The 17,500-nt window shown below is 47.0% G+C and overlaps 1 protein-coding gene across 2 annotated transcripts in view; it reads left to right on the plus strand.

The window, feature by feature from the left end:
• The window catches only part of vav2 (vav 2 guanine nucleotide exchange factor), a 218,225-nt gene that overhangs the window by 179,524 nt on the left and 21,201 nt on the right, over nucleotides 1–17,500 (plus strand). For both annotated transcript variants that reach the window (XM_062554831.1, XM_062554830.1), the window contains exons 7-9: nucleotides 1,693–1,761; nucleotides 3,405–3,505; nucleotides 15,242–15,341. In XM_062554831.1, coding sequence (XP_062410815.1) covers nucleotides 1,693–1,761; nucleotides 3,405–3,505; nucleotides 15,242–15,341 — 270 coding nt within the window. The remainder of the gene's footprint in view (nucleotides 1–1,692; nucleotides 1,762–3,404; nucleotides 3,506–15,241; nucleotides 15,342–17,500) is intronic.

Here is a 17,500-nt window from a genome sequence, read left to right on the forward strand (position 1 = left end):
TAGACTTGACGAATACACAAGCAGACACCCATCCTGATATCCGCCGCTGGATGAGCCGCCACTGGAACTGACTGGAGTCCAAATTTAGCTACCGCTCTCCCTCCCATCTCTGATCCGAGACCAGCCAGCGCCGGCTCCGGCTCCGTCACCTCAGGCAGCCCGTTTTCCGGGCCGGTGGCTGATTTTCATTTCTCCCCCTCGCGGCCGCTCCCGAGTTATCGCTCGTTTTTTTTTTCTTTTTTGCGCTCGTCAAAACGTCGCCGCGGTAACTCCGTGTGACTTCTCCAGCACTGCTGACGCACGAGGTGGCCTGATTCACACCGGCGCTCTCCTCCATCTCCACCTCCGTTTCTAACTCCACCTCCCCGAACCACCACCCTCGGCTGCCTCCTCTGTCTCGTCTCCGTACAGTTCTACACCAGTCACACTCAGGCAGATTTAGTCTAGCAGGCCGTGGAACAGTCTCACAGACTGGAACATGCACTCTCAGGTGAGCCTTATTCAGGTGCGTTAGAAATAGTCAAGTCAAGACAAGTCAAGTCAAGTCAAGTCAAGTCAAGTCAAGTCAAGTCAAGTCAAGTCAAGTCAAGTCAAGTCAAGTCAAGTCAAGTCAAGTCAAGTCAAGTCAAGTCATTTATTTGTAAAGTGTAGAGTGCAACCCAAAGCGCTTTACACACAAGACTGATACGTAAGACAGTGCCGAATGGAGCAGCGTAGTCGTCGCTAGCGTACCCGTGACATCAAGACATGAACAAACAAATTTACAAAATAACAAGATGACGCAAGACAAAAGATGCCGGACGGAGCGGCGTAATCGCCAGCGTACCCGTGACACCAAGACATACAAGACAGACAAACAAACAAAAACCAAATAAATAATGAAGCAAACAAATCAATAAAAGTCCACGTTAATGAAATGATGATATGTTTGAATCCCAGACCATCAGGCGTATGGGGACTGTGTGTGGGGAGTGTGAGGTGAATGCATAGATCTTGTGAAAGGCTGCCATCATGATAGATGGGTGGGTGGGCGCTTGATTCAAATCTTTTTCATTAGACAGCCATAGACGAGTCCTGTCATAAGCCATCATGATAGCCTGTGTCCAGTGTTATGACAGCATCACTGTTGTGACGTTCTTCCAAATATTTGATGCTGTGACAGCTGATTAGCATGTGAAAAGATCTACACTTCTGAGAGCGGCTGGCTTGACTGACACTGGCCCTTTGTACATGGCGTCTGCCAAGGCTTGTTTGGGGCTTTATTTCAGGCTTCTGATGGATAGAAAAGGATACCGGGTGGTTAGGGTGGAGTCAGGACAGAGAGAGTTCTATGAGAACTCATGTTTGAAGCTCCCACAGCAAATATAAAAATGCATTGACACCTTGACCAAAACACATCCAATAACACAGGCATATGCTCTTGCACAAGGACACACACTTTTATTCTACCAGACCAAGGCTTTTATGCACATCTTTCTATAAGGGTTCTCTGGGTATTCATGGGTAAGACACTGGGTATTCATGTGCACGTATTCACACACACACACACACACACACACACACACACAGAGAGAGAGAGAGAGAGAGAGAGAGAGAGAGAGAGAGAGAGAGAGAGAGAGAAAGAGAGAGAGAGAGAGAATTGTGTGTGATATATATGAGGGACTGAAGGGTCTATTCTTGATCTCCCAACAGAACTACATGATCCCACTGAAGCAGGTGCTCAGCCCTCAGGACATGGAAGCTATCTTCGTCAACTTAGAGGTAAGTGCACACACACGCACACACACACACACACACACACACACACACACACACACACACACACACACACACACACACACACACACACACACACACACACACACACACACACACACACAGATTCCGTAGAGGTGCGGTAGAATGGAATGGTTATGTTTCCTTGAATGAGAAATTCATAGCGTGAACACACCTGTTGCCCCCACCTGTAACACACACCTGGTGTTCTTTCTCCCCGCACATCTTCAATCATCATCCCTTATATATATGATGATTTGTTCCGCTAGGATGCATACAATTCAGTCATAAAATGCACACACACAGACACACACACACATACACACACACACACACTCTCTCTCACACACACAAAACACACACAACACATACACACACACACACACGCACAGAGAGAGAGAGAGAGAGAGAGAGAGAGAGAGAGAGAGAGGCTGGAGGAATGGCTCTGAATAGAACAGGTGCTGTGCTGTGGAGCTGAGGACCCTTGTGGCGCGTCAGCCTGTGAAGTTATTTAAAAGTCATTTAGGAGGTGTTCCAGATATCAACAATGATGAACGAGGCCTAATCTAATCAAAGCGGCTGCCAAGCCGCCGTCTGAGCAGAAGGTGTGTGGAAGGAGCTGAATTCTGAACTGAGACTTGAAATGAATGCCCAAGTGGCAGCCACTTCAATGCCGGGAGGAATTATTCTGTATACATTATATTAAGCTCAGACTCACATTCAAATCAGCGTGGAGAGACTCGTGTGCCCTCACTGCCCTGAATTGCTGCCATGTTAAACACATGAAGTCTGATTAAGAAATTTGGCACCAGTGAGAGGTGCATATGACTGAACCGCAGTCGTGGGAATATCCCTTACTAAGGCCACGATCACAAGTGCCATGTTGCTATTATGCAACAGTTCCACTTACTAATCAAGTGGAAAGAGATCAAATTGTGTTCTTTTATCGTTCATTTAATGTTTGCTCGTTCATCCTCCACTCCTATATACTTACAATCAGTGCTCTTGGCATCGGCTGTCATCAAGCAATGTAAAATGTCACTCCGCAAGTTGTAATGCTAATTTGCACAATAGTTTTTTACTCGCTTGTGCTCATGTTACATTGATAATCTGAACACTCACACTACTGCATTTGCATTATCTTTCACTCTAGAAATGTCAGACATGACGTTTGAAATCACTGCTCTTGAGGGTATGGAATGTTTGCATCGGACCATTCAATACAAAGTGCGGAGTGATTGAAGTGTCAGAGTGAGATATCGCCACTCGTCTTGACTGTTGGCCAATCACAAAGTGATAAATAGTTTGACTGGAGCTAATTATGTGTATCTGAATTTATTTTTCGTTTATGCTGGTAAGGTGTCAAATATTGATTGACAGTGAATCCTAACATAACCAAACACTGATTAGCAATGATTCCTTAGCCAACATTAATACATGGCGCATTTGATAAGGAAATACTTAATTGGCTTTGACAGTATTTGCCATTTCATCAAACAGAGATTGCAGCTGATGATTAAATAATTGACTAGGGATTGAATGATGGTGTTTCTCTCTCTCTCTCTCTCTCTCTCTCTCGCTGTGTGTGTGTGTGTGTGTGTGTGTGTGTGTGTGTGTGTGTTACTCAGGATGTGATCAAGGTCCATGCAGCGCTGCTGAGGGCTATTGACCTCAGCATGGTGACCGGGGGCAGCGGCCTGGGCAAGATCTTCCTGGACTTCAAGGAAAGGTGAGGCCCCCCTGCTGACCTCTTGGCTTGTGGAACACTAGGCTACTGGTGTTGGCCTTGCTGTAGCGCTAACTCTGTTCTCTTTGAGGAAGGATGCAGTGTACAATAGCTCAATATAGCTCAACCTGCCAAGTGTCACCCTGTCTCTTTTGTTTTTGTCTCTGAAAGACAATAGTGGGCATCTAGTAAATTCTCTGCTTGGTTGGAGCTACCAGATGAAAGGTGTTTTGCAGGATCTTCCCCATTGCTTGTTTTTTACCAGGTTTATTTCCATGTGTCATTCTGGCATTCGTGGTCTTTGCAGAACACTTCCTTACCTATATTTTCAGTGGTGAATTGAACATGTGAACACCAAGCTATTATATAAAGAACTGAAGGAATTGTCTGTCAAGGCCTCTTGCCTTACTATCAAAGATAGAAAGCATCTCTCTCGTTTCTCTCTCTCTCTCTCTCTCTCTCTCTCTCTCTCTCTCTCTCTCGCTCACCATTGATTGCCATGTTAGTGCACTGCATGGCCACACACTTGACTCAAAAACTAACAGAGATGCTGAAGTGTTTACTGCTCCGTAATGGAGCACGGTGTCAATCACTGCACACACACGCACACACACACACACACACACATATGAAATCAACCCCCATCCTCTGGGAGAGCCGTCGTGATGGGTAACCGCATGCGTAGCCTGTCGAGGTCATCTGGACGAGTGTCGGGGCGATGCTCACGAGGAGTGCGTGCGTCTGACTGGTCTCTCTGAGGCCCCGGGGGGGGGGGGGGCATGAACGCTCCTGCGCTCGCACACTGGTACACTCTTCCACTCTTCCACTCGTACTCGCCGTGGCTCTCATCTCCAGCCGAGCGGATCAGTTCACAGTCTAGCACCTCCTGAGAGTGGGCGACTGATGAACTCAGCTGTGATGATCCCTCCCTCTGAACAATAAACAGGAGATCGGTATCGTCCTCAGGACACGCTAGTTAGCTCAGGGTTGGACGCCGGCGAAGCGAGCCGTGGACTTATTACAGGTGTCAGAATATTGAACACATGTTTGGATCAATCGTTCTGTTTGCCTCTGGGCTCATCGGATATTTAGAGAGCTGTAAAATAATGTCACCCCCCAGTTCCTGCAAGGGTCACCTCAATACACAAAGCCTTAATGGCATAGTGATCCGTGACCGGATTTCATTGGTTCTTTCTGATTAGTTTAACTTATGTGAAATTGATTAAAAACAACAGATGTGTGGGTTTGTGTGTTTAGGCCATCGCTTGAAGATTGTGCAATGGCAGATTCCCTGAGCAGAGTCGTCCATTTCAAGGAAGTGATAGAGCAGAGCATCGATTCTCTAACTATGGAGGGCTTTCTGTTGATAATCTCCATTTGTCTTCAGTCTATTGCGATTGCTGAGTGACCATCATCTTGATAATAATGCATGAAAGCAGTGAAATGAGTGCTTTCCTTCCTGCCCACTCATTGATAGGAATGCCATAGTCCTTTGGCAGACACAGTGTCAGAGATATCCATCACATTTTCAACTTTACTGGAACAAATTCAATTAAAAATGAAGTCATTTCTTCCCTGGGAACTTAGAATTAAAGGGACCACCTGCATGTATTTCTTAAGCATGAAGAAATCTCTCTCTCTCTCTCTCTCTCTCTCTCTCTCTCTCTCTCTCTCTCTCTCTCTCTCTCTCTCTCTCTCTCTCTCTCTCTGGATGCATTAACATGTAAGGCAAGGCATGCGTAAGGGCTGTGAGAAGTGACTTGATCAGGGAGATAGCAGTCAGTCAGCTAGATTAATGAACCTCCCCATCTGCCAGTCAGCCAGCCCAGAGTGGAAGGATACCCTCCCTACACACAGACACACACACACACACACACACACACACACCCCCCTCACATCACATCTCACACATATCCCACCTGAACCCAGCTGGAGAGCAGGAGAGATGTCATCTCTTCTGGAGATTCCTACTCCTTATCTGCACTCTTTTCTTATCATCATCTCCAACCCTCCCTCCCTTCCTCTGCACCTCCTCCTCTCCTCCTCTCTCCTCCTGCTCCTCCTCTCTCCTCATCCTCTTCACCGCCTCTCTCCTCCCCTCCGCTCTTTCCCTGCGTCGTAATGCCAATGCACACACGCTCTCTTGCCTCCACAATCATATCACAGCAGCCCAGTCAATGGTAATCCCTTAAGCTTAAGTGCTCCTCTCCAACTCTGTGGAGGAGATGGGAAGTGCTCAGTGTTTTGTTTGGTAATTGGAGTTTTTGCTCCTCTTCAAAAAGCGCACCGGAGACACTCGACCGGTCTCGACCGGTCTCTCTCGGGCCGTCTAGCCGTCTGTCTGACATTTTCATTTCCTGCGCACGTCCGGTCTTGTCTGTCGTCCTCTTATGCTCGCTCTCTGTCTCCCCTTTTGTCCGTTAATTTAGTTAAAAAGTCACAAGTCACTTTGTAGTTTAGTTTTAGCCTGCCAGGCTTGTTTGTATACACAAAAACAGTATGCTTTTTGAAGCATGCTAGGAGATAAAGAAGCATGTTCTAGAACATTCCTTCTAATTCACTTAGTCTAACCCAGCTATCTGTTCAGTAGCAGGGGGTCACTTGTGCTTCAGCCTGATTGGTGCGCACGGAACAGGACACAGGGGTCTGTGGGGAGACCCAAGGTCAAGCTAGGACAAAGGAGCGAGACCGGAGCACTCGATACTTTTAATGGCCGGGTTTCCCAGATTTGTTAAGAAGTTCTTTAGTGCCAAGAACTTCTTAGAAGCGCTCTAAGAACGTTCTAAGAATGCTCCTAAGAAGTTCTTAGCACTTAAGAGCTTCTTAACGAATCTGTGAAACACGGCCAATGCTTTTAATGGTGCAAAGTGACTAATGTTTCGACGGCCATGTGTCTTCTATGTTCTATTTTCGCCCACACAGCTTGACTATATTCCCTTCTCTCTCCTCCTCAGACCCCCCCCCCCCACACACACACTCACACACTCCTTTCTCTCCCTCTCTTTCTCACGCTCTCTCCCTCCCTCCTTCCCTCAGTGATTAGTGCCTGCGGTGGTGTAGGTGATCGGTAATAGCAGGTTCTAAGGTCCTAATGACAGTTTACTGTGGCAGTGGAGCAGAGCGCAGAGCGCTCCCACCGATCCATCCGCACAGTGCTCTATTTTAGGCCAAAGAAAGAGAGAGGAAGGAGGAAGAAGAGAGCCAGAGAACCTGCGGAGAGAAAGAAAGAGAGACAGAGAAGTCTAGAAAAGCGATAGAAGGAAAGAGAGGGGGATACAGAAGAGGGAGGAAAAGAGGTAGAGCTTATGCAAGAGCCGTGTCCCTCGGTTAACTGCATGGGTGTTTTCCTCTCTGAGGAGGGATCTGAGAACATATATTTGCCTTTGTGTGTGTGTGTGTGTGTGTGTGTGTGAGTGTGTCACTTCTATTGTTTGCCATTGTCAGTTTGCGTAGGTAATTGCCTCATTATGGTGGAGCTTAAGGGGGGGTCGTATTTGATGTTTGAGGGTAAATTGACACGACTGGCACGCCTTTCTCTTTCTCTGCCTCTATCTCTCTCTCTTCCCCTCTCTCTCTTTCTCTCTCTTTCTCTCTATCCCTCTCCCCCCCCCTCAGTCCTTCCTGTGTTTATTTAAGACAGTGGCTCTAATCTATGATCAGATTGAGCTGTGATGTGCCTGCATCATAAATGGGCTCTTCTGCTGCACGCCACTGCACACTGGGCTAGAGGAGACACAGCCTTCAGCTCGAGTGGGAGTTTGAGTAAATGCGTGTGCGTGTGTGTGTGTGTGTGTGTGTGTGTGTGTGTGTGTGTGTGTGTGTGTGTGTGTGTGTGTGTGTGTGTGTGTGTGTGTGTGTGTGTGTGTGTGTGCATCACATGAACAGGATTTTAGGTCACTGAAGCGCTCCAGAGCATGTGCCACACACACTGCAAATGAGGAGGGCTAGAGGGAGAAAGACAGAGAGAGAGAGAGAGAGAGAGAGAGAGAGTTCATGAGAGACAGAGGTAGAGAGAAAGAGAGAATATCATTGCTGAGTAAAAAGCACAAAGGTTTTTTTTTTTTTTTATTCAGGCAAATTCAGAGTAGCATTTTGAAAGTGGGGCTTCTTTGCACGCAATGGGCCTTTTAAACGATTCCCCCCTGTCTCTTCCCTTTCTGTCAGTGTTTGTCTATATCCTCCCTCTTCCACTCCGTCTGTTGGGCTTGTGTTATATTCACATGACCAGAGGGGGGAACATATTTACATTTGGTGACATTAGGCACAATGTGGGAGAGTTTATTTTTGGCCGGTCAGCCCCTCACGTCAGAACAGACCAGCGTCATTGGCCGTGGCATTGTCGTGCTGATTGACAATAATTGTGCAGTATGTGTGTGTGTGTGTGTGTGTGTGTGTGTGTGTGATGGTCAAGGGATTTGGCACATTTCCAAGACCCTATCACACTCATGAGCAGTCGGCTCACGCACTTACACTCACTCACACACACACATAGACACACGCACTTTAACACTTTAATTAATTTCGTTATCTCTGTGGGTAAGTCTCACTGACCTTTCTGCTGCGTGCGTTTCTTTTCAAATGAAATGAATGAGAGGCTTTTTCAGAGCAGCGGCGGCGGTGCGACTGAGGGGGGGAAATGCCAGTTATTCTCTCCCTACGTACCAGCCTTCTGCCACATCCTCCATCCACAGCCTCACACACTCAGATGCTGGAGGATGGCTGAGCCCTACTTAGCAGGGGGGGATGTGGCTCCAGTATAGGCAGCTACCTGTCTACAGATCAGAGGGAGTTGTAGTGAAAGTGAGTGTGTGTCTGTGTGTGTGTGTGTGTGTGTGTGTAAGAGAGAGAGAGAGAGGAAGGGAAGGGTGGATTGTAAGAAGTGAGAGTCTGTGCAACAGTGATATCTAGGTGTTGAAAAGCTCAGTTCCTCCTGTGTGTGGACTGGAAGGTGTCATTTTTCAGTCCAAATTGACAACATAGACGCGTGCCTGCTTGTGAATGGGCACTTCTGCTATCAGTCTCTGCAGGCTTGTACAGAAACAGAACGAGTGTGGATGTCAGTGATGTATTGAAAAGATGGTTGTGTTTTCATCATCTAATTATGTGCTGTGTTGTAATGTCTTTGGCTTTTCTGTACTTTGGCTCCGTGTGTTGTCCGTCCTGAGGTGTCTGTGCCTGTTGTCCATCCTGAACTGTCTGTGTCTGTTGTCCATCCTGAGGTGTCTGTGCCTGTTGTCCATCCTGAGCTGTCTGTGTACCATTCGTCATTCCCTGGCTCCACCTCTCCGTGCCCCCCCCCCCCCCCCCCCCCGCTCAGCTGGCTGGGCTGTGTCTCCTGTGTGTCGTCCTCCAGACGCCTCCTTAAGCGGAAGTGATTGGATCTGGACGTGGCGTGTCAGAGTCCATTACCCGCTCCTCTCCTCCTGTCGCCCGCGCTCCGCAGTGACAGCCCCCCCCCCCTGCACCTCCTCCTGCTTCTCGGGGACATTCGGGGCACCGTGCCGCCACGCCACTCGGCGCCAAGTGTGCTGCCCCATGCCAGGCCTATAGGGAGGACCATAGGCGAGGCAGGGTGTTTGTGTGTGTGTGTGTGTGTGTGTGTGTGTGTGTGTGTGTGGTGGTTGAGAGATGGCACTCGGCAGTTCGACTAGAAATTGTATTTTCCCCCAGACGCCATGCGCGAGTGCCCCGCCGGTAATGAGAAAGTGCGCGAGAAAGAAAAGGGAGATAACGCAGGAAGACCGAGATGAATGTAAAGAGAGTGTGTGTGTGTGTGTGTGTGTGTGTGTGTGTGTGTGTGTGTGTGTGTGTGTTAGTGTCTGGCAGCACATATGAGACGCTGTTTATGTGCACACGTGTGTTCCCACCACTAGCAGCCACAGAGGATGTGAGGAGGCCTGCAGAGCTGTCACAGATAACCAGTCAGGCATTTCCAATGAGAGAGAGAGAGAGAGAGAGAACAAATGGATAGAAAAGCAGAGAGAGTGAGAGAGAGAGAGAGGGAAAGAGAGAGGAAAGGGGGAAGTGAGAGTCCGCAGAAGATGCCAGAACAGCACACTTCCTGCACTTGTCAGAACGGAGCACGTCACAACAGCAGCAGCAGCAGTGAACACCTTGCAGCAGGCAGTGCACTGCACTTGGAACAGAACTGCACACTGCCTCTGTTTGCATGTGTGTGTGTTTGTGTGTGTGTGTGTGTGTGTGTGTGTGTGTGTGTGCCTCCTCCACCCCTCCTCCCCCTCATCAGCTGGGGGCTCCAGAGAAAGTGAGGGCACACATGCAGTACGGGAGTTCATCAGAACGCACACTGCCCGCAGTACCACCCTGGCACATGCACTCTGCCCACTGTAATAGTACATCACACAGGCTAACACTGTACATGCCCGTGGTGGGCACGGCTCCATGTTGGGGTTGGGGGTGTATACAGTGGGGAGCACATGTATTTGATACCATGCTTTGTGATTCTTCAATCACAAAGAAAAAAAAAAGAAAATTGGTGTCCTTTGTGGTTTGATTTAGAATTAAGGCATTAAGATCAATTGTCAAATGATGATTTCATATTCCTCTTTTTAGCATGGTATCAAATACTACAGTACATGTGCTCCCCACTGTATGTGAATTCAGCTGTGCTCCTTTAAAAGCAGATGTGGAGTAGAAAAACTGCATCTCTAGCATGCGTAGCATGTACCTACCTGTTGTGTGAATGGGAGAGATTAGCGTGTTAGCGCGAGGGATCTTGTGTAGGTGGAGAGTGGAGGGAGTCCTCAGATAGGATCTCACCGAGGCTGTTTATGAGAGCCAGTTCAAAGGGATTATCCACTGATGAAGTAATCCTCTCAGAGGCCACTCGCTCAAGCACTAGTCCTCCTCCTCACCACCACGCTCCCTATAATAAGCATTAGACAGGATAGCGCGCCGGTTTCATATAATCTTTTCAATATATGCTCATGCCTACTCACCTATACAGACACACACACACACACACACACACACACACACACACACACACACACAGACGCACACACACCTAGGCCGTAATTATAATATACCTTGATTAGAACATGCCCTGCCTGCCTATCCTAAACTGACTTAGTTATTAAAAAAAAGTGTCATAGCTTTGGTTTTGCAGTTGTTATAGTTTGAATGTTGTTTTCAAGATCATTACCATGGTAATCCGCATCTGTCATCCGCATCCGTCATCCGAATAAAGGCATCGTTATGAAGCAGGCCAGAAATGTAAATACGACACTCCCAATTTTTTGAATATTTGCCAGACTTTGCATCTGGAGTGACCTTGTAGGGTGCAGTAGCAGTTGTTTTGGTTTGAAGATCCGCTCTAGAATCTTTGGTTTGAATATTGTTTACAGGATCACTCAGACACAGGGTAATGGAGCCACAAAAAGGCATTGTCAGAAGGCAGGCCAGAGGTGTAAATGTCGCACGCCCAAGTTTTTGAATATTTGCTAAGCTTTGGATAATGTTTGAATAATACAGTATATTTGGACAATATTTGGATATTTATACCAATGAACTCATTGATGTGCAACTGGTTGTAATTGTGGTTGTAATTTCCTCAACCCTCAATGTCATTAGATAGAATAACACGGAAAAATGAGAGACACAGTACTTAGACGTTCTTCTTAAAAAGAAAACAAAAATAAACATATTTCCCCTTGTGTTGTGTTGAAATAATTCTGTAGGCTACAAATAATAGAAAAACAGGGACAGATTTTGCCATCCACATTTGGTCCATGAATAAGCATGCAGAAATAATTGTAAGCGTGCTTTTTGCAGTGCCACATATATAGTCCCTCTTATGATGACTACAATAGCTGCTCCATTTCTCCCTATGCCCACACACTGCTGCTGGGAAGTGTGAGGGGGACAAATAAACCTTACGAGAAAATCCTCCAGTAGTGTTTATCTTCACAGAGCACACAAATGAAGGCTGAGTAAGTCAGGACAGATGATTGTTATTATAGAAATATGGATTATTATATGGTCTTTGGTATGTGTGGATGTGTAGGGTAAATTTCAGCTTAAGAAAAGCATAGGACTCTGCCTTGTCCTCTGTCATTGTGTGAACGTGTGTGTGTGAATGTGTGAGTGTCACGTGTCCGTGACCTCTTTTTTCGGCATCTGTGTGTGTGTGTGTGTGTGTGTGTGTGTGTGTGTGTGTGTGTGTGTGTGTGTGTGTGTGTGTGTGACCTCTGTTTTCTCACTCTTGGTGAGCATCAACGTGTGATGCTCCACGTGACCTCGAGTTCTACGATAGCTGGCCTTCAGGGGGCCAGGCCTAAATTTGGCTTGAGTGCACAATGTGTGTGCGTGTGTGTGTGTATGTGAATGTGTGGCAGGGGGGCTTCCCTGCTGTCAACTTTGCACAACCTCTGAAGCAGGCATATCCTCTTGCAGCATGAATCACCTTTTTTTCTTTCTTTCTTTCTTTCTGTATTTCTTTCTTTTCTGCCTTCATCATGTATTTATTTATTTTAGTGTGTTTATTTACTTCTATTGGCCCTACTCTATACTTATGTTTCTTTAGTGTCTGCTCATTACAGTACCTCTTTCTGTCATTTTCTCTATAGATGTCAACAGATTGATCAAATCGTTTACTTTTATCATCTTACAGTATATGTTGAGCTTTAAAGAGGCAGATTTGTAAAGAAACATCAAGGGTGGGATGTAAAACATGACGTATGGTGGAAAAAAGCTGGATTCACGAGTTGTAGCATTCACATTTTATTTTCTAATCAATAAAAAGCCCGTGAACACTTTTCTTTCCGTCCAGTCCACCTTAAGATCCGTCTTAACCGTGCTGGGCATGACAAAGAGGGAAAAAGACCAGCGAGGAGAAAAAAGGACCTTCATGTTCAATTAGGCCCGTGACATGGGTTATTAGACTTAATGCCTGCCACTTGCCCCTGGATCCTCAATATGCCTTTGGATTGGCACTGTGTCTGGGCCCTGTCTTCTAATTGAATGGAGTTCCCATTAATCTCTCTGTCTCTCTCTTTCACTCTCTCTCTCCTTCTACCTCTCCTTCCCATCCCTTGCTTCTTTTTCCCCCGCTGGAGGAGAGGATCTGTCCGGCTCTTTGCGGATCAGACCCTAATAAGGTCCTCGTTAGCCCCGAGGGGTGCAGAGAGCAGCAGGAGAGGAGAGAGGAAGACACACACGCACACATACACACACACACACACACACACACACACACACACACACACACACACACACACACACACACACACACACACACACACACAGTCATGCACACACAGAGAGAGGCACATACAGTACATGGTGATCACACATACACATACACACACACAGACACACATGTTCATGTATGAAAGTGGTGAGACTTAGAGGAAACACATGCACACGCATTGGTGTGAAAGGATGTGTGACTGGAATGCCATGTTGCGTGTAGCACCTCTCCCCTCTCACTGTGTTGTTAAGATAAGCTCGACACTAGGGGATGCTGCAGATAAGTCTACAGGGCGCAGGCTAAAGAGGAAGTACTCTCACAGTTGTTATTAAACCCCTATTTGTGTCCCTGTATCTAAGAGCGCATCCCTTTTGTTCTCTTGTTGCTTCTGTCTTCACCCCTCCTTCCTGATCACGTGTTCTTCCTTAGAATAGCAAATTGTAAAGGAATGATTCCAGTTTCGCTTTTGTGCCAGTTGGTGTGTGTGTTACGTTGCACAATGTCTATCATGTAAATAGGTTAAAATGCACTTTAAAGATGGGGACATTATGCAATATGAGAAAATAGGAAAAATGATAGCAGCGAAGCCCAAGACTGAGTACATGGCATTTAATCCTGGTCTCAAATTAGAGCCGAAGTATGCAGGTGAGAGCAGAGGTAATTACACCTGCATTGCAGCATAGAACACAAGGGGGACAGGTAGTTAAAATAGAGTGCGTTCCTGGCCACGAACTGATTAAAATGTCTCTCAAGCTCTCTTTAATAATTCAGGCGTTGAGACTCATTTCAGCTCCATAAACTTTCTTCTCTCTTCCCGCCCCCGAACTCCTCCCTGCTCCTGTACGCAGGACAGAATGGATGTCGGTCTCTACGCGGTGACATACGCGAGGCCATCATTTCCTCCCAGGGCTGTTGATGTCATTCCAAGTGGTGGGGGCATGTGTGCGTATGGCACATACGTTACGTGGTCTTCCCTCTCGACCGCGGAGCACCAGAGATGAAGAGAGAGAAGAGTGTGGTGGTGTGTGTGTTTCTCCGCTAAAAGCGCTGGAGCTGGTGGTGCTCAGCGCAGCGCGGGCCTCCTCTCTCTCTCTCTGAGCGGCTCCTTAATTAAACAGGGCTGCCTCTCAGCTCCCAGCGCCCCAGTCTCCCGCCATGGGCTCCAGCTGTAGCCGGCCTCCGCAATCCTCATCAGGGCAGCAATTATACCCTCAGATATCCGCCCCCCACTCTCTCTCTCTCTCTCTCTCTCTCTCTCTCTCTCTCTCTCTCTCTCTCTCTCTCTCTCTCTCTCTCTCTCTCTCTCTCTCTCTCTCTCTCTCTCACTCTCTCTCTCACTCTCTCTCTCTATTGCTCTCTCTCTGTATTGCTCTCTATCTCTCTGTCTCTCTCTCTCTTGTTCTCTCTCTCTCTCTGTCTATCTCTATATTTTTTCTCTCTATCTCTCTCTTTCTCTCTCTCTCTCTTTTTCTCTCCTCTCTCTCACACCCTCTCTATCTCTCTGTCTCTTGCCATCAACCCCCCTGGCTAAAATTACAAGGCGCCAGGGTGCCAACTGGGTCCGAGAGGGGTGTCTCTCTACCCGCTGCCAAGCGAGCGCGAGTGGCCTACTTAAAATCAGAGGAGTGCCCGCTAAGATGGCGAGAGAGGAAATGTGTGGCACGAGAGTGGCGCCATCTTTCACGGCGGGCGAGCGAGGCGAGGCGACTTTGAACCAGTTCCAAGAGGAAGTGAACTGTGTCAGTGGGACCCCGCTGTGGAGTAAGATGAGCAGACGCTCCTCTGATTCTGCCTGCCTGGCTCAACCTGCTTAGCTCTCTCAACGGCTCAATTACAGAGAGCATTCACAAATGGTACACGACAAAGAGACTTGTTAGGCAGATCATTCAAGTTTCAGGAGGTGGACATCCCAGGTTCAGAAAGTAAAAAGTCCTGCCAAGTATTTGATCCAACCATTTTAGTAAACCAGCTCATCCTAATGAGCTGCCAGGTAGATCAGATAATTAGTAATATCACCTGTATTAAGTGCACACAGGTAGAAAGAATATATGGCAGGACTTTTACTTTTCTGGACCTGGGATGTCCGCCTCTGTCAAGTTTCATATGACTGACGGTGATGCATCTTTGAAAGGATTGCACATGTTGAATTAGGTACCCAACAGGTCTTCCTCTTCTGTGCTGCTTGATAATACCTTGTTAGATAGACAGACGGTTGGTTCAGTTGACAGAATGGAGCAGGAGAGTCTCCTCTGTACCCCCTCATTAGCTCTGGATGTGGGGCTCATGGGTGGAAGCACACATCACCCTCAGGAGAGGAAAAAGTGAGAGCTGGTTAATTGCAGTGAGGGCTGGTGTAAGTGTTTAGATGTTAAGTGTTTAAGTGTTTAAGTGTTTTTTGGATGTTGCTGGTTTAAGTGTTTGGGTGTTCAATTCTTCTGTCTTACTGTTAGTGTGGGCGGATTGATTGCTGTGTGAATGCTGATGGGTGGTCAGCTCCTCATCTGTCTCTGGTTGTGTTCTCCTCCCAGACTGCTGATCTACGGCCAGTACTGCAGCCACATGGAGCATGCCCAGAAGACCCTGGATGATCTCATCATGACGCGGGAGGATGTCAAGATGAAAGTTGAGGTAACGCATCTGTTCAACATCAGCTGGCAGCACACAAAACAAACACGCAGTTTATATTCATAAACACTAACGTAGCTCATAATATGGCTTACATTACCCTCACTATCACAGTCAAGGCAAATCAAATCAAGTCCACCTACCTACCTTTTTGACAGCATAGGGTTGAATAAATTGTTCATGTAGAGCCTAAAATTGAGCCATTAGTGTTGGCGATGCATCTGTTTTGTCACTTTATGCTCACTCTCATTTCAATATTTCACACTTTAACTGCGCTCTGTTGCCATCTGTTATACGTCCTGCTTTCATAATGACACTAGCTGGGTATCCATCGAACCCATTGGCATATGTCAAGTGCATTTATGGATATTCGACTAAAAGAGATATGAGTCTGTGTGCCTTTTCAGTCACATAATAAAATTTCCATCTGATTTGATGTGAATGTGTTTCCCCATCAACCTTTGGTCGCATTATGTCCTGTGTGAATCAGGAGTTAACCCTTCCCCCGCCGCAAATTAATTTCTTACTTGACAAATTCCATTTGGATTTCCTGTTCGGATGGTCAAAATTCACATTAACAAGTTGGATGGAGATCCAGCTGGTGATCCCAAACCAATTTCATTCAAGGCCGACAGCCTGTGAGAGCCAGCAAATGTCACTTATAAACCTGATTAGCAAAATCAAAAAGCTAATGGTGGGAACAGGTGAATATTCTGCTTGACATCAGCTGCTATTGAATTGCCCTTCGCAATCCTTCTTCACACAATGTTCCTTGTTCACTCGTTGTGTCAACCTATTCTGCCTGTATAACATCATATCTAATTCCACTGCGCAGAGTTGTGACTTCCCATATTCATTGGGATTGTATGCCTGTGTGGTTATTTGGGGTCTGCATGGTCGCCTTGCACAGCAGCATGGGGTAAATGATCCTTTATGTGGGAACACTGAGTCAGGTTTTGCAGCACGTGTTAGTCACACTGAGTTGCCACTGATTTGCGGTTCTAGCTGTGTTTGCTTATGTGTGTGTGTGTGTGTGTGTATGTGTGAGTGTGTGTGTTTAAAAGAGAGAGAGAGAGCAAGAGAGAGAGAGAGCGCATGTGTATATTTAAAGTGTGACCCTGGTAAGAGGTGTCACTCTAAAAACCCTGACTCATCTCCCTGCTGACTTGAGGTCCCGCACAGCAACTTAATAATTGTGTGTGCAGCACAAACCAAACAAGCGCCATTTCCACCACAGCACTTACTCATGCCGCATTAGAGCTTAAGCCTCTCCCGTCTGCGTGGGCATGAGCCCTGGCCCGGGCACCAGGCACCGCCGTTTGACCCTCGGGCACAAGGGCTCCGCTCTCATTCCTCACCGCGCCCGCAACTGGCAACTCACAACTCACACACAGCCATAACACCGCAATTACTCATTACGCAAACTGTCGCTAGTGCCGACTAGCGCCGCCAACCAACACTATGGGCCCTGTCAGGCTTACGTTTACAGGGCTCTGTAGGATGGATTTATGCCGGATAAATAATTGCACGAGCTACAATATTTTCCTGGCAGCGAGCACTGGTGTTCGTTTCAGGTGGTAACACAAGAGCCTTACGAGGCCCGTACGAGTCCGGAGGGGCAGTTTATGAGCGCGGTATCGATTTACATTAATCACACATGAGTCATTTGCTTCATATTACTTACTTTGAAGTGCTAAGTGTCTGTAATAATATCAGTAAATTGCATAAGCACAGCGGCGCACACACACACATTACACACGAGCAGACGCTGGTTTTACTTGCACTGGTATAAGCGCACAGTGGCTTTAAAACACTGGGAAGCAATGGGTGCACTGGTCTTGAGGAGCACACACACACATGCGCACCACACGCACACACACACACACACACACACACACACACACACACACACACACACACACACACACACACACACACACACACACACACACACTCACACACAAAATCCTGCCTCAGTCTCCCTGACATTTTGGGGACATTAGCTGATTACGGTGACTGGAAGCAGCAATGGGAAGGACTGCAGTGTTTCCAGCCCTAGTCTTTTCATACACAAACACACACACACACACACACACACACACACACACTCACTTCTGATGTATCATACTGCACATATACACACACACACACACACACACACA

This window comes from Sardina pilchardus, chromosome 14 (genome assembly GCF_963854185.1).
Source record: "Sardina pilchardus chromosome 14, fSarPil1.1, whole genome shotgun sequence".
Classification (NCBI taxonomy): Eukaryota; Metazoa; Chordata; class Actinopteri; order Clupeiformes; family Clupeidae; genus Sardina; species Sardina pilchardus.